This window comes from Tenrec ecaudatus, chromosome 1, assembly GCF_050624435.1.
Source record: "Tenrec ecaudatus isolate mTenEca1 chromosome 1, mTenEca1.hap1, whole genome shotgun sequence".
In the NCBI taxonomy this organism is placed as follows: Eukaryota; Metazoa; Chordata; class Mammalia; order Afrosoricida; family Tenrecidae; genus Tenrec; species Tenrec ecaudatus.
The window spans coordinates 73,528,580-73,547,241 of NC_134530.1; the positions used below are offsets into that span (position 1 = coordinate 73,528,580).

Sequence of the window (18,662 nt, forward strand, 5' to 3'; positions counted from 1 at the left end):
CCTAAATACAGACATGTACATATGTAAATATATTTATGATTATGGGGGAAATAGACCTAGGTGCATATATTTATAGGTTCAGTAGTAGGGTAGCAGGTGGACATTGGGCCTCCTTGCACACACTCCCTCAATACAATAGCACCTTGCTCAGCTAAATAGTCATTCCATGATACCTACCTTCCTGACAGGATCACTGAAGACAGACGTGTGCATAAGCAAACGTGGTGACGAAAGCTGATGGTGCCCAGATATCAAAAATATATACCATCTGGGATCTTAAAGGCTTGAAGGCAAACAAGCAGCCATCTAGCTCAGAAGCAACAAAGCCCACATAGAAGCACACAAGCCTAAGTGAACTGAGGTGTTGAAGGGATCAGGTAGCAGACACCAAAGAACAAAAACCATCATTGTGTGATCACCTTCCCCACATAAACGCTGAAGATGAATGTATGCATAAGTAAATGTGGTGAAGAAGGCTGGTGGTGCCTGGCTATTGAGATATATAGTGTCTGGGGACTTAGAGGCTTGAAAGTAAATAAGCAGCCATCTAGCTCAGAAGCAACAAAGCCCACATAGAAGCACACAAGCCTAAGTGAACTGAGGTGTTGAAGGGATCAGGTAGCAGACACCAAAGAACAAAAACCATCATTGTGTGATCACCTTCCCCACATAAACGCTGAAGATGAATGTATGCATAAGTAAATGTGGTGAAGAAGGCTGGTGGTGCCTGGCTATTGAGATATATAGTGTCTGGGGACTTAGAGGCTTGAAAGTAAATAAGCAGCCATCTAGCCCAGATGCAACAAAGCCCACATGGAAGCAGCACACCAACATGTGTGATCATGAAGGGCCGAGGGGACCAGGTTTCAAGCAACAAAGGTGGGGGGAAAATCATATCATTATGAATGAGGGGAGTGCATTATAAGGACCCAATGCCCATCTGTAGACAAGTGGACATCCTTTGCAGAGGGGTAGTGGGGAGGAGATGAATCACTCTGGGTTCACTGTAGCAACAATGAAACTTAAAACCTTTCTCTAGTTGTTGAATGCTTCCTCCCCCCCCCCCAGTTATCATGACCCCAATTCTACCTTGCGGACCTGGTTAGACCAGAGGATGCACAGCGGTGCAGTAGGAATCTGGAAACACAGGGAATCTAGGATGATGAACCCCTCAACACCAGCGGTGAGAGTGGCGACACCTGGAGGGAAGGGAGTGTAGAAAAGGGGAACCGATCTCGGGAATCTACATGTAACCTCCTCTCTGGGGGGATGGGCAACAGGAAAGTGGGTGAGGGGAGACGCCGGGCAGTGTAAGATAAGATAGAGTAATAATTTATAAGTTATTAAGGGTTTGTGAGGGAGTGGGGAGCAGGGAGGAAGGGGGAGGGAAAAAAGGGAAATGAGCTAATTCCAGGAACCCAAGTGGAAGGCAAATTTTGAGAATGATGAGGGCAACTAGTGTATAAGGGTGCTTTACTCAATTGATGTATGTATGGATTGTGATAAGAGTTGTATGATGGACCCCACCACGACACACCAAACAAGGAGGGCAACGTAAAGTACAGAGGACTACACAAAGAGGCTGGACGACACGCTGGCCCAAACAGAATTAGGTCGACCCCCACATTCGAAGGGAATACCACAGAAAACAAAAATAGATCATCTGGTGTGGGAAAGGAACTGACCCACCACACCACATCCAGAAGGAAGCTGAAACAAAGGAAGGAGAAAGGACGTAGTGGAATACACCTGAGTCCACCAAGCCCAAGGTCGATAGACCAGCTCGAAGGGCCCACTGTACAGAGAGGACCACACAGCTGGCCACACGGCGAGATGCGACATCCTGCACCAACACATGGCCCTACACAGGACAGCGCCTGAGACATAGTGGGGGATGTGTGACTGAGCTGACCCCACCACACTGAGGCAAACCCTGGGCGTGCAATGGAGCAGCGGAGGAAGCAGAGCAAAGGATCCCGAGGGAGTATAAAGGATGGACTTTCAGGCCAGGACGTGGCACCTCACAAGCTACATCTAGAAAACACTCCTAAAGACCAACGAACTGACCTTGAACTACTAGCAATTTTTCTTTTAATATTTGCTATCTTTTTGTGTTTTTTTACCTTGAAAATTTTTTATGTTAGTGGCTTTTCTGCTTATCAGTGTGTTGATGTTGCTGCTGTCAAAGCCATGTTCTTATGTGCCACTTAGGCACTGTCAAAGTCATCTGCATTTGTATGCACATATTACTATATCAGCAGGTCCACCTAGATAAGATTGGCTAGACAAACAATGTGAGAAGAAAATAACGAGACCAACGGTCCTGGAGGGACATGAGAGCGTGGGAGGTAGGGGAAGGGAGGAGGTATCACCCAACACGGGGACAAGGGAACAGCGAGTGGTTCAAAACCAGAGGAGGGAGGGAAGGGGAGGAGAGGACTGGTAGGGAGTGACCAAGAGCAAGGTAACTGAGAGGAATTACTGAAACCAGAATGAAGGCTAAACATGGTAGTGGGACGGGAGAAACGCAAAAGGAAATAGAGGAAAGTAGTAGGAGGCAAAGTGCATACAGAGAAGCCTAAATACAGACATGTACATATGTAAATATATTTATGATTATGGGGGCAATAGACTTATGTGCATATATTTATAGGTTCAGTAGTAGGGTTGCAGATAGACATTGGGCCTCTTCATGCATAATCCCCCAATACAATAGCACCTCGCCCTGCTAAACAGTCATTGCATGATACCCACCTTCCCGACATGATCACTGAAGACAGACGTGTGTGTAAGCAAACGTGAAGAAAGCTGATGTGCCCGGATATCAAAAAGATATAGCATCTGGGGTCTTAAAGGCAAACAAGCGGCCATCTAGCTCAGAAGCAACAAAGCCCACAGAGAAGACGCACACGGCCTAAGCGAAGAAAAGGTGTTGAATGGACCATGTAGCAGACACCAAGGAACAAAAACATAATCCTCACATAATCGCTGAAGATGAAAGTGTGCATAAGCAAACGTGGTGAAAAGGCTGATGGTGCCTGGCTACTGAGAGATATAGCGTCTGGGGATTTAAAGGCTTGAAATCAAACAAGCGACCATCTAGCCCAGAAGCAACAAAGCCCACATGGTAGCAGCACACCAACATGGGTGATCTTGAAGGGCAGAGGAGACCAGGTCTCAAACAACAAAGGCGGGGTACTGGTGAGAATCACATCACCATGAATGAGGGGGAGTGCGTGATGGGGACCCAATGCCCATATGTAGACAGCTGGACATCCCTCCCAGAGGGGTGGTGGGGAGGAGATGAGTCACTCAGGGTTCAGTGTAGCAACAATGAAACTCAAAACCTTCCTCTAGTACTTGAACGCTTCCTTCCCCCCAATTATCATGACCCCAATTCTACCTTGCAGACCTGGTTAGACCAGAAGATGCACAGCTGTGCAGTAGGGATCTGGAAACACAGGGAATCTAGGGCAGATGAACCCCTCAACACCCACGATAGGAGTGGCGACACCAGGATGGAAGGGGGTGTAGAAAGGGAGAACCGTTCTTGGAGATGTATGTGTAACCTCCTCTCTGGGAGATGGGCAATGGGGAGGTGGGTGAGGGGAGACGCCAGGGAGGGTAAGATATAATAATTATTTATACACTATCAAGGGACCAGGGGGAAGGGGGGAGCGGGGAGGGAGGGGGAGGGGGGAAAAAAGGGAAACCGAGCTGATTCCAGGAACCCAAGTGGAAGGTGAATTATGAGACTGACGAGTGCAACAAATGTAGAAGGGTGCTTTGCCCAATTGATGTATGTACGGATTGTGATAAGAGCTTTATGAGCCCCAATAAACAAATTTATTAATTAAAAAAAAGAGTTGTATGAGCCCCAATAAAATGATTTAAAAAAACCAGGCTAAGTAAAAGAAACCATATATATAATAGTTCATATATTTTTTTTCATATTAAAAGTATATATAAATATACAAAGAGTATATATAATATATATGCTCATATATAGTATATAATATATAAATCATATATAAATAGTGTATATATATAATGTTCATATAAATAGTATATATATAAGTATATAAGTAAAAGAAGCCATATATAATAGTTCATATAAATAGTTCATATAAAGAGTGTATATATATATATATATATATATATATATATATATATATATATATACACTCTTTATATGAACTATTCAAAACAGGCAAATTCACAGACACACAAAACAAACTGGTGATTGGAGACGGCAAAGGGAGGAAGAAATGCGAAGTCACTGCTGAATAGCTTGGAGGCTTGCTTTTGGAGGCCATGTATTTTGGAACAAGGTAGAGGTGATAGTTCACATACAACATTGTGAATGTACTTAATTCCACTACGAACATGTACACTTTAAAACAGAAAATTTTGATCTGTGGATTTCAAAAAATTTTAAAAAGAAGAAAACTAACAAATCTAAAGTAAAATCATATCAAAGGGTAATCTGCTGAAGCATTCCCTCTGAGATAAAGTATAAGACATCCAGGTTCACCAGAGAGCTAAGCTAGTGCAAAAAGCAACAAAAAGCGATAACAAGAATGATAAGAAAATATCAGCATTCATGATGCAATTGGGCACACAAAAAGTCCAAATGAATTTAAAGATGGGCTTTTTAATTAATACACAGGGAGAGATTGCTGGAGACCCAGTCAATAAGCAAAAGTCAATTGTATTTTTATGTAGTGGAAAGTTACAAATGATCGTGCAATCTTATTTGAAAGTCTGAAATATTTAGAAAAATGTCGAATGAAAGTTATTTCAGGCTGGTACACAGAAAGTTATACACATTATCACGTGTAAAGGCAAAATATATTAACATATGAGATCTTTGAAAGATAATATCCTAGTAAAATGTCAGGGATTAGAACCTTGACATATTTTGGGGGACACAATTCAACCCACTAGTCTTGTGCTTCTTAAGAATCAATCCATCTCATTGAAGAGGTCTTTTTTATGGATGCCCTGCTCTTCGTCAAGAATGATGTCCTTCTCCAGGGATTGCTCTTTTCTGATGTCTACAGTACCTGAGACAATGTCTTGTCATCTTTCCTCCCAAGGAGCATTCTGGTTTTAATTCTTCTACGATAGAATTATTCATTTTCTGGCAGTTAAAATACATCCAATATGCTTCTCTCACATCCCAATTCAAAGGTATGGATTCTTCTTTGGTCTTCCGTATTCACTGTCCAGCTTTCACAGGCATATGGAAACACTACGGCCAGGTGCACCTTAGTCTTCAAAGTGGCACCTTTGATTTGTAAAAGACATTTTCAAGAGCTCCTTGGCAAGAGTTGCCCAATAGGATACGTTGTTTAACTGCTAGACTGCTGCCTTCATTCGTGATGGTTTGTTATCCAAGTAAAAGGAGAGCTTGACCACCTCCACTTTTCCTCCGGGTCTTAGGATGTTGTTTCATGATCCAGTTCTTAGGGGATCTGCTTCCTATGTTGAAGTGTAATCCAAACTGAAAGCTGTATTAGTCGCCGTTCATTCCAAAGTGCCTCAAGTCTTCTTCACCTTCAGCAAGCAAATGTATGTCATCTGAATATCCAAGGTTGGTAAAATAAAAGCTCCTCTAGTCCTGATGCTATGCACTTCTTCAGACAGCCAGCCTCTCGGATTATTTGCTCAGCATACAGATTGGGTAAGTACTGTGACAGTATATAATGCCAACCCACATCTTTCCTGATTTCAAACCCTGTGATATCCTTGTATTCTGTCCAAACAAGTGCCTCTTGGTCTACGCACAAGTTCCCCTTGAGAGTTCTGGAATTCCCATCCTTCACATAGTGGGTTATGATCCACACAACACTTCCATTATATAACACTATATTCACCTATATTATACATAGCAACCTCCAAACCAAATTTCATCAACCCACTATCAGACCTATTGCAATGAAGTCAGTGTCCGCTCATGGCAACCTTGTAGGACAGAAGAACTGCCACGCAGTGTTTCCACAGTGTGCTCATCTCTACTGAAGCTGCTGGCACATGTTTCCCAACTACCGGTTTGCAAGCAAGTGCTTAAGTACCGGGCCACCAAGGCTCTTTTCTGTCCACTATCTTGCTTGCAGACATCACTGTTTTTGAGAATTCCCCTTACACTGTCTCATGTTAATGTTTTCTTCCGTCTTGTCCAACAGATCAATTACAATGGGAGCAGTCCATTTTAGATCCACTTCATATTTTTCCTTCAAAAATTTTAGTTACCTTACATTGGTTTCAATCATTTTCATGATTCCACCAAATTTATGTTTTTCCTTTAAAATTATATTAATCAAGGTTTTTAAAAGACGGCAGTAGTGGCAATCATCTCTACCAAGGAATTGTAGCCTCCTGCCATCTGATTTGGTTAATTTTCATCTGTTCTCACCATCATCTCTAAACTTCAAGGGTATGGCTACTTCTCATCAAAATCTTAATTGCTAATCTCCCTCTGAAACCTAAGACAGATTTGCCACAAGCTTCAGTGATATTAATACCCAAGGGCATGACTCATCCAACGGTTCTCTGACTTCCTCGTGAATCCTTCGTTACCAGATCCCAGTTATTTATTTACATGTCTGATTCTTTATTAAAATGGAAGCTCCTTTGAGGACAGTAACCTATATTTTACTTAATAAATACTTGATCACAAGGGAAAACCCTGTCTTCTAGAAAATAGCTGAATATAAAATAAAATTTCATGATATGCAATGTGAGCTCCCAAAGTATTTAGACATCCCTTTTCCTTACTTACAGCACCGAACGGTAATTATTTGCTTACATGCCTGTCTTTATATACATCCCCTTATGGCTGAAATAATAACTCCCTTTCAAATCAACAAAAAGATGTAATTACATTTCGATCCCAAGCCTTTCTTTGGAGGTATCTCTGGGCGAATTCAAACCACCACTCAACCGAACCACTTGTGCTACTCAGGGCTCCTCACACGTAGACAATACACTATGCAGCCTCAGCAATAGTGTACAAAATGTGTTAAAATTAATCAGCATATGGCTCTCATTTATGAAAAAGAATGAATAATGGAAAATTGCCAATTTTCCCCAAATATAATTAAAACCCAAAGAGATATACCATGGGCCTTGAATCATGGTTCTAAGTTAACCTAGATGGGTGGGAATACAGACGCATGTATCTCTGTATTTAATGTAAATGAATATGAATTATAGAAAGTTATAATTACTAACTTTGCATCATCATCACAACAGGTATTGAAATCAAACAAACAAATAGAATGGTGGAGAAAGAATTGTTGGGAAAACACAGAAAGAAGGGATGATCTTAGAAAAAAATTTCAATGGAGAACAGATTAGAACACTTATCAATTTGGGACCAATAATTTTTTAATCTATTTACAAGGTCAATATTTGGAAGAAAAAGAAAGAAAAAATAGTAAAGTCAGACATAGGAGCCAGGCATTTTGGTGGCTCATTCTCTATAGGAGCATCTGCTAATTTTAGAAAAGGCAAGTAAAGGCCCAGAAAGTTTAATAGAGATGTCTTTACTCTGACAGACCTAGAGCTGGAAGTAAGGATGTGGCCCTCACGAAGGGAAAGGCTTCACAAACTCTCTGCCCCGCATCATCGCTGCTGTGAGCTGCCATCAGGACTGCCTCTCACGCATGGTGACGCCCTCACAACATGATTGATCGGGCCATTGGGATCTTCAGGGTTTTCACTGGCTGACTTTCAGAAGTATATCACAAGGCCTTTTCTCCTAGTCCATCTATTCTGCAAACTCAGCTACAACCTCTTCAGCATCACAGTAACATACACGCCTCCGCCGCATGGGTGGTGTTCACATTTGAGGTGTATTGGGCCAAGAAAGGAATCTGATCGCCCACATGGAAGACAAAAATTCCACCTCGGAATCATCAATTTCCTGTAAGTTCCCTCAAAAGACAGTATCATAGCAATACGAGTAGAATGAACTGGAAATAACCTGATCTTTACAAGCAATGAAGCCCAGCTTCAAATCATCTAAATCTCTAGCATTAGCTCAGTGTGATCGAGACTTGCTACAGCTATTCAAAGTCATGTGCGGAGTCAATTCTGACTCCTGTGTGACCCTATAGGGTAGAATTGCCCATGAGTTTCCCAGACTGAAACCATGGGAGTAGAAAGCCTCATCTTTCTCCCTTGGAGCAGTTGGTAGTTTGGAACTGCTGACCTCGCAGTTAGCAGTTGAGTGGACAACCACGGTGCCACTAGCAACGTGCACAAAGCAAAGAGAAAACCTTCCCGGAGGAAAGATTGCATGAAAACATGCCTCAACTTACACATTTCTTACAGAGGATGATCACTCTATCAAAAATAACTAGGTATTGTCTATAATAATAATCGGGAAACCTGTTGACAATATCAGCAAAAGCTATGTGTACACTTACTGTATTACAAAAAAAGCTACTTCTAAGAATGTATCAAAAGAATTAAGTATTTATTTTCATCAAAACAGAATTTATAAGAATGACGGGGAGAATTGAATACAATGTAGTATATTCATGCAACGGATACAAAAGAACAACAGAGAAGAACGACCTATGCAAACAACAGAGACATTCGATGAATTTTTTTCTTTAAAAAGTCATACTCCAAAGGATAAAACTATATGTTTTTATGAAGTCAAAGAATTGGTAAAGTTACCCAATGCTGATATAAGCCATAATAATCATCTCAAGGGGCACAAATGAACAGTTCGGGTTGCTAAAAACGTCCTAGAAATGGACGAATGGCGGCTATGTAGATGCTCCAAATGATAATAGTCATTGAAATGTGTACTTCAGATCAATACATGTTAGATGCTTTATTGTACATGAACAGATGAGACAAATCTGGAAGATGTTAAAACGTAAGCTATAATAATTAAGGAAGTGTGATATTTATGTTTAGGACTGACAGAGGGTCAGAAAAGGGAATGAAGAGAGAATCTAGAAAATGATCCGTGTGTATATGTACTAGATTTATGTCAAAGAAAGCATCATAGAATAGTTTAACATTTCATCAAGAGACATGAAAAGCTAGAAATAAAGCCAAAGCTGAGAAAGAAAATAGCCTTTTTATAGTAGATCTAAGGGTAGAAAGATTCCCCTTACCCCCAGATAATTCTGGAAAAGGCCAAACACATATCAGAATATCGCCAATAAAAATATTTCATGTTGCCAGGTATTACTGCTGTGACTCATATTGTTGTCATAATAAAAGAAAAATAAATATATTCACCAATAATCTCATAGAAAATCAGAAAGAAATAAGGTTTAAAAATGAAAAGTTTAAATAACAAGCATAAATTTTAGATTTGTATGCTGTATAGCTTCTAAATCTAATAACCACACAATGAATAACTGCCACTATGAAGGGATGAAACTACACAATATAGGCTGTATTGTTACAAAAGTATCTCAGCTACAAAAAAATGGCCTAAAAATAATTGCTTGGGTTTGTCTAATTTATATCTTATTGAAAGAACACAGATTAACTTCCACTGAGAAAAACTATTTTCTGGTTTCTATATGCAATTTTCTATTCCTTTATATATAACAAATATGTTTGAACAAAAATGCTTCAGGGAAAAATGCTTTAAATCAGTGAAGAAAAAACTTTGAGAACTAATGTTGCTGGAAGCTGAACAGTAATTTAATATAAACTATAGCAACTGAAGCACACTGTGTAATTAACCTCAATGAACAGTTGCCCTACATCTTACAGGTAAATAAATGAGTGTTTTCCTCTTCCTTCAGTAAAAATTCACATTTTCCATGGACTTCCCGAGTGCTGTAAGGAAATGTAGTGAAAGTATGCCAGATCGCCTAGGGGCATAGCAGCTACTGTAAATGCCTTAAGGAAAAGCTCTCAAATGCTGTTGTGCCAAAGAATTGGTGACTCTCCTTACAGGGAAGAACACTGCCATATTTTTTACCTAAATATCTACTCTACAGACAAAGATGAATTAATAGAAATATATTTTCCATCATAGATTAAAAATATGAATCCTGACTATAACAAAATCTCTGAGAATTGAGATAAAAGTGCTCTGATTCATAAACTTTGCAAGATCAATTCTCAACCATCAAATCCTCACTTAAAAGCATTTTAAAAACCCCTAGGCAACAGGAAAAGAATCGTCCTTGGACGGTAAGAAATAGGTTCAGGAGCCCTAATAAACCTACTGCTTTCCCCGCAAGCAAGCGAAATCGATGGGTGACACCTTGTAACTCAGTGCTAAAGAAATAAGAATGTATCTTCTATTTATTCAAATGCTGAAGGAAATGAGGCAAGAATAGCTATAATATTATGACCTCTCAAAGACAAAATATATTTCCTGATCAAAGGAGTAATGCTACGAACAGGTAGCTCCCAATAGCATTGTTTCAACAATCACAGAGACTGTAATGAGAAGCAGATTTATGATGAATTTGTGACATATTATTTAATTCCTTGGATATCAAATCTATCGACTAGGTGCCACCCACTGCCCTAAGCATTTGAGATGCAGCAGTGACCCAGACAGGTAAAGTCTCTGTTCTTAGAGAATTCTCATGCTAGTGAGAGAGAAGACAAGTACTAGTGCTAAACCACGAACTACAACCCTCTGCCTGGAGCAAATCCCTGTTCACAGCCGTTGTCTTGGCAGCAAGATCACTAGCACCTCCTTTCACTCTGAGCAGTCCCTCGAGTAGAAGCTGGGGCAGCAGTAGAGCTAAGGGGCGGTAGACACCATGGTAGTTACAAGGACCTGGAATTAGAACACCCCAGGGAAGAACACACTGAGCATTCCTCCCGCTGGAAGCGCTGAAGGAAATGCTCCCACCTCCACCTGCGCTGCTGAGGTGTTCCATGGACAAAACACTGAGTGACGAAGGGAGCATCAAAAGGCGGAGGGAATACTCCGGGTCACTGTACCAAAAAGGAACTGGCCAAGTTTAAGCATTTCTAGAGATAGCAGATTATCACGGACCCATGATAATAAAGACACCCCAGCTGCATGAAGGCCCGGGCAGAAAACAAAACTCCAGGACACCCACTGCAAGGGGTCTGCAAACGGATGCAAGACTTCCTGGCCAATGCCAAAAATTCTGGATGACAGCTACCTGGCTAGCCACATAGAAAAGATCCATATTTGTGCCTAGTCCAACGGAAGCTGGCCCAACGTAAAGAAGAAATGATCTAATGGTGTCATTAATATTGCCATCAAGTAAAATTTTCCTGAAGATAATTCAACGATGGTTGTAGTAGTCAACAGTGAAGTGCCAGAGGGTCAAACCAGACTCGGAAGAAAAGTAGGACAAAGAATGTCCAGGCTGACATCAGGTGGCTGGTGGCTGAAAGCAGAGCCTCAGAAAGAGACTTGTGTTTTATGGACTTTACAAAGGCATTCAATTGCACAGACTACAAAGCACTGTGGGTAACACTGCAAAGAGTGAGGAGGATTTCAGATGATTTCATTGTGCTCGCATGGCTCCTGTGCATACACAAGAAGGAGTTTGAAAAGCGTACGTGAGACTGCACGGGTTTAAATGAGGAAATATGTGAATCCAGGTTGTATCCTTTCATCATATTTACTCAATCTGTTTGCTGAGCAAATTATCTAAGAAACTGAACCAAAAAAAAAACTGAAAACAACATGACATCAGACTTGGAGAAAGTTTCAATGAAAACCTGTAGACACAAACGTTTTTACAAAGAAGACTTGAAGCACTTACAGGGAGAAATAGACCTTCAGTCTGAATTACAACTCAATGTAAAGAAAACAAAATTCATTACAACCGGATCAGTAAACAACATGATGATAAATGAAAGAAAGTTTTACGTTGTCAAGGTTTTCATTTTACGTAGCGCCACAATCAGTGCTCTGGAGACAGCAGTCTAGAAATCAACCACTTAGCGTATTGAGCAAACTGTATGCAAAAACTGCTTTACTCTTTAGCCTGTTCAAAAGCAAAGAGGCCACTTTGCGGACTGAGGTGTGCTTGACCCAAGTCAGGCTCCTTTTATCGGAAAGCTGGGAAACGGATAAGGCAGATGGGAGAAGCGCCGCCTTTGAATTTTGGTGTTGTTGAAGAGTCATGAAATGACCATCAACCACCCTAAGGACCCAGGAGCCCTGGTGGCATAATGGTTTTGCATGGGACTGCTAACCTCAAGGTCAGTGGTTTGAAACCACCAGCTAGTAGGTGGGAAAAAGAGGGGGCTTTTTATTCCTGTAAGAGTTACAGTCTCAGGAACCCAAATGGGGAGTTCTACCCTGTTCCAGAGGGTCACCATGAGTTGGCATAGACTTGATGGCAGTGAGCGAGCCATAAGAACAAACAAATCTTTCTTTAAAAGTATCGTCAGAATGCTCCTTAGAAGTAAAGATGGGAGGCTTCCTCTTATGTCCCTCAAGAAAGATACCGCTCTCTACAAAGCAGAAGGAAGACCCTCAGCAAGATGGATTAACACAGAAGGTGGAACAATGGAGTCAAACATAACAATTATGAGACCAGTGCACAACTGGTCGGTGTGTCATTCTGTTGCAGATAGGGGTCAGAATTGATTTAGTGCTATGTGTGTTAGGCTGAGTTTTCTAGAAGAACAAAATTAATGGAATGCCTATGTTTATAAGAAATTATTTTATATCAAAAAATAATTGTATATCTAGAAGGGGTGCCAGTCCAGTCCAACTCAAGTTCATGGGTCTAATGCTAGCTAGAACTCTCTTCAGATGCACACAACTGCCGGCCAATGGAACAGGAAGACAAAGTGGGGACCTGGGAGATGACAGGCTGGTAGCTAGAGTCACACATATCCAAGGTCATAGGAACATGGCTGGGCTCCACAGTTCCCAGAATTGGCAGATCACAAGGGTTGCCAGCCTCAGAGCCAGACAAACAATCCAGGCAAGAAAGTGAAGAAGCATCAAGGAGACAGAAGTTGTCAGTATCTCTCTTATAAAACGAGCACACCCCCAAGTAGGCATCACCAACCTATGAGCTCACCGAGAGGTCAGAGTCCACCCCACCTCCATACAGCGACCATCAAGTTGACATAGAATCTAGCACCGCACCAAACAACCACAGGACTGCCACCACGGGGAGGTGCTATTGTACGCATTTTGTTGGAAGAAGTTGCTCTGTGGAGATAAATTTGAGGAGTGACTCAAGATAAAAATGAGGCAGCAAGGACACTGTCTACTGGAAGAAGAATGCTTCAGGCAGTAGGGAGAAAGGGAAGGCGCATGCACACGTGTGTGTATTCTAAAGAAAAGAATCTATAAGACTTCAATGAGAAGCATGAAAATCAACAGTTTTGGTAAAGATGCTCATCAAACAAACAAGCAACAAATCTTATTTTCTTTCTTGCCTAAAGACAGTTCTCAGGGTAAGGGATAGCTTTAGTCATAATTAACTTCCCTTTGGTAGATCTCAAGATTAAAACCATTTTCCTAAAGAGAATACCTTCTCTGTAAATATGAAATTGCCCTATTATGCTCTAGGCTTCTAATATCGTTGTCTTATTTCCCCAGAGCTTGAAATGATTCTGGCTTTTTGCAGTTTCTTTAGAGGTACAGGTGTGGTGTGAAATGAATCTGGCAGGTTCTGTAATAATAACAATACTAATAATATTAATACTAATAAAAATAACAACATTAATAATAATAAACTAGTAACAGTAAGGGAATACTTTGCATCAAGGTCTGTTGTGAGCACTTAATCTGAATTTACTCAAGGACCCAACCTATTAAAAGGCTTTAAAGCAACAGCTGTCCCGGGAGCTTCATTATTTACTTGTTTACTTTTTGGACCATGTTCAACTTGCTTTTAGAAAGCATATTCTAGACAAGCAAACGGACACAAGCACTTTGTATTTCCATAATGGAACATGATATATGTGACTAACAGTCCTGTAGTAAAATAGGCTGGTGGAAATTCCAGAAAAATCTATATTGGTTCACTGTTTCCTCTTAAAACTCTTCTTTGCTTTCATTGCTATAGAGTCAAACTGGCTTACTTGTTTGGACTCAAGTTTCTATTTTCTTTAAATGGTTTTGAATTTAAAGGTGCAGTACTATGGAGTCTCACTGCAGGGGAATCTAGGAGCTGTTTCCACAGCAAACACGTTCAGCCTTTCTCCTTCCATTAGCGATCTACATCTGTAGAAAGCAGACACACTCACGAGACTCGTATCCCCCTTAAGGAGGAACGTCAAGTCTTGCTGAAAAATTGGTAACAGTTGCTGTTGTCAGGTGTGAGTGGTGGTTGTTGATACGTCCAGCGAGCCCATATACAACAGAAGGACACACTGCCGGTGCTGTGCCACCCTGACCACCGTACAGAAAACAGGGGAAATAAAGGTCCCGCACACAGTACAATCCAAAGGAATAAACCTGCGATACATGGAAGAATAGGGAAATACATCAAAACATGGTTCTAAGGAAAGAAGACAGACACAAAAGACTACATAATGTACAATTCCACTCACAAAAATGTGGAGAAGGAGTAGATCTGTGCACAGGAAACAGATTAGTAAACGCTAGAGTGTGAGCTAGTCATGGGGATTCACCCCCCAAATGTTCACCAGAAACTTTTGGGGAAGAAACAACATTCTAAACTGGATGGAGACAGTGGTGAAATGTCCTTCCTTGCATATCTGTCACTCACACTCACGGCCACTGAGTCAGTGCCAGCTCATGGGGACTCTTTAAGGCGGGTTAGAACTGGTACAGCTTCTGGTGAGTTTCTGAGGCCCTATCTCTGCAGAAGTTAAAACACACACACAACTATCTTTTTCCCCAGGAGCGGACGATGGTTTGGAACTGTTGTTGACCTACGGTTAGCAGCCCAATGTGCACCCACTGCACCACCAGGGCTCCTTCTACGAGCACCCAATGAGGAGGGAAGATAATACAAACGGAGGCGCTGGTCAGTATTAGTTGCCCCGCCCCTGGCTGAAAGGATGAACCATCTTGGCAGGAAGAGGGAGAAGGCCTAGGCCTAACAGAACAGCCATGAGCAGAGCACTTTCAAGATTACTATCCACAGCGGGAAAGCCATGTCAGCAGCATCAGAGGCTACAGCACGCTGACCGAGGGAGCAAAGGAGGCAGGCAGAAGCCAGCGGCCTTGGAAGGAGACCACGGGACAGAGCAGAGACAGTGAGACTGTAGGCAGACCAACAATCTTAGGCACAGGCCCAGGGGCTACGTGGCAAGAGCTGAGGATCAGAGAGAGATTTGGCTGTCGGCTAAGAAGAGGTATTGCTGTGAGCTAATGACTGATCTTAAAATCCCTAATAAACTCTCTTAACTGTCCGTTCTGTGTGGCCATGACAAATTATCATGCTCAGAAGAGAAGCAGTGTTGTGGAAGGAACGCTTGGCGTCGATAGGGAAAGAAAGGACGAGGGAGGAGATACGCCTTGTGGCAAAAGGGAAGGAAGAAGAGGCCAAATGAGGCCTCCCTCCATGCAGTTCACTCGGTGATGAAAAACATGTTCAAAAAAATCATGTAACTATAGCTACAACAGGTAAATTTTAGGTGAAGTAAATTATACTTCAATAAAGCATAAAAGAATGAAGCATGCCTGCCTTTCCTAGAAAATCTGAATTTCAGAGTAACCAAATTGCTGATAAGGAAGTTTCTGATATAGAAGTCGTGTATAAAGGGAAAAAAAGATCCTATTAGAAAAATCCCCATTCTGTAGCTTTAATGACAAGATGGATCTCAAAGGATGCTCAAGTTATTAGACAAAAGGCTGATGAGAAACTTTATAATAGACACATCAGTCTGATGATGGCCTGAAGCCAAATGATCAGTCTTAGTATCCCTCAATTTAAGATAATTAGAAAGGATGTCCCACTTGATATAATGCAGTAGTAAGGGTATAACAACAATTATAAAGGATTCTTTCAAAACAGATCAATAAAACAAACCTGTAGCTCATCAGATCTCGATATGTAATTATCATCTTACAAAATACATGTGATAAACAAACTAAACAACATCTATAGGAAGCAATCAGTCACATCCACTCTAAAAGGCCCATTCTACAAACACGTTGTTTAAAAAATATATGAAGAAAACAACGAACTACTATTTAATTTCCATATTAAACTGAAAGAACTGAAGAAAACATTTAAGTCTTAAGTTGTAATACTGAATGATTCCATGGGGAAAATACTGAATGATACAGTAATCACCAAAAGACTTTGGAAGACCAAATTCACTGTACTAAAAAGTGAGCAATGTTCAACTATTTCAAGAGGTTGCATATGATCAAAAAATATTGAAGGAAGAAGTCCAATGCTAAAATCATTACTGAAAATCAAGGCTCCAGGAACTGATAGACTCTTAAATGAAATCAACAAGCTGCTGATGCACTAGAAGCATTCAATTATCCATGCCAAAAAATTTGGAAGACAATTACTTGACCAACCAACTGGAAGAGATTCCTATTTGTGCCCATTCCAATGAAAAGCAGCCCAAGGGACTGTGCAAATTATAAACTAGCATCATTGATATCACATGCAAGTAAAATTTTGTTGAATATCATTCAACAGTGGTGTGCCAATACATCGAAAGGGAAAGCTGCCCAAAATTCCAGCAGGATTCAGAAGAGGACATGGCGCGAAAGACATCACTGGCAGCACCACATGGATCTTGGCTGAAAGCAGAGAATAATGGAAAGAAGTTTGTTTGCATAGTATGGACAACGCAAAGGCATTTGACCCTGTGATCAGAACAAACTGTGGAAACCACTGCGAATGATGGGCATTCCGGAGCACTTCATTGTGCTCATGCGGGACCTGTACACGGACCAAGAGGCAGACGTTCAAATAGGAGCAGGGACTCTAGCATGGCTTGTAATCAGGAGAGGTGTAGGTCGGGGTTGCATCACTTATTTAATCATACTAATTTACTACATCTATTGATTGAGTAAATAATCTGACCATATAAAAACTGTAGCACCAGGCGTGATGGATATGCAGATGACACGAGGACTTGAAGCAATCGCTGGTGAATATCAAAAACTGCAGTTTTCTGAAAGGATTAGAACTCAGTGTAATAAAACAAAAACAAAATCTTCACAATTGGACCAATAAGTACCCATGAAAAACAGGGGAGAATATTAAGTCATCAAGAAGTTCATATAGCTTTGAGCCACCAACAATGTCATGGAGGTAGCAGTGAAGAACTCAAACCATGCATTTCACTGGGCAAATCTGCTGCACAAGACCCGCCACACAAGTGTTACAGTGCCACGAGGGCACCTTGAAGAAGGAGGCATGCCTGGTTGAAGCCACGGCTACTTTAATCAGCGCATATGCGTGTGAAAGTTAGACGACGAAGGAGGACAACGGCAAAAGAATTAGTGCATTTGAAATACGGTGTTGGTGAAAAATACTGAAAGTACCATGAACCATAAGAAGAACAAAGGCAGAGCTCTGTCTTGCTTTTGTGCATGTTATTATCTCTGCAGTTTTGTCTAAATAAGATAGGCTGAATGAACAATTGGGAGGAGAAAACAATGGGACCGACAGTTCCAGGGGGACATGGGATAGGGGGAGGTGGGGGGAGGGGAGGAAGTGGTATTAACAAACCCAGGGACACGGGAACAAGTGACCAAAATTGGTGATGAGGTGGGGATGGGAGGCCTGGTAGGGTATGATCAAGGGTAATGTAACCAAGATGAATTGCTGAAACACAGGCGGGACTGAGCATGATAGTGGGACAGGAGGAAAGTCAAGGAAAATAGAGGAAAGTGCTGGGAGACAAAGGGCATTTATAGAGCTCTAGATAAAGACATGTACATATGCAAATATATTTATATATGAGGATGGGGAAATAAGATTTTTGTGCCTATATTTCTAGGTTTAGTATTAAGGTAGCATAAGGACATTGGGCCTCCACTCAAGTATTCCCTCAATACAAGAATATTTTCTTCTATTAAATTGGCATTCTATGATGCTCGCCTTCCCGACACAACCACTGAAGACAAAGCGGGTGAATAAACAAATGTGAAGAAGAAAGCTGATGGTGCCAGCTATCAAAAGATAAAGCATCTGGGGCCTTAAGAGCTTGAGGGTAAACAAGCGGCCATCTAGCTCAGAAGCAACAAAGCCCACATGGAAGAACACAGCAACCTGCGTGGTCACAAGGGGCCGAGGCGATCAGTTATCAGGCATCAAAAAACAAAAAATCATATCATTGGGTGCACACCTCCATGATATAATTGCTGAAGACAAATGGGTACATAAGCAAATGTGGCAAAGAAAGTTGATGGTACCCAGCTATCAAAAGGTATAGCGTCTGGGGTCTTAAAGGCTTTAAGGTATCTAGCTCAGAAGCTACAAAGCCCACATGGAAGAAACACACCAGCCTGTGCAATCACGAAGTGTCGAAGCGATAAGGTATAAGGCATCATCAGAACAAAAATTCTTACCATAGTGAATGAGTGGGGGAATGCAGAGTGGAGACTCAAAGCCCATATGTCAGCCACTGGAGATCCCCTTGCAGAGGGGTCTAGGGGAGGAGACGAGCCAATCAAGGTGCAATGTAGCAGTGATGAAAAATACAACTTTCCTCTAGTTCCTAAATACCCCCCTCCCCCAAAATATCATGATCTGAATTCTACCTTGCAA

General features: G+C 41.3%; 1 protein-coding gene across 9 annotated transcripts in view; it reads right to left on the reverse strand.

Moving 5' to 3' along the window:
- The window catches only part of SPATA6 (spermatogenesis associated 6), a 112,744-nt gene that overhangs the window by 75,168 nt on the left and 18,914 nt on the right, over positions 1-18,662 (reverse strand). The window contains exon 1 of one of the 9 annotated variants that reach the window (XM_075555841.1): positions 18,464-18,543. The exons of the other annotated variants lie outside the window; for them this stretch is intronic. Coding sequence (XP_075411956.1) covers positions 18,464-18,509 — 46 coding nt within the window. The 5' untranslated portion in view covers positions 18,510-18,543. Of the gene's footprint in view, positions 1-18,463; positions 18,544-18,662 lie in introns of those variants that run through there. 9 annotated transcript variants of the gene reach the window in all.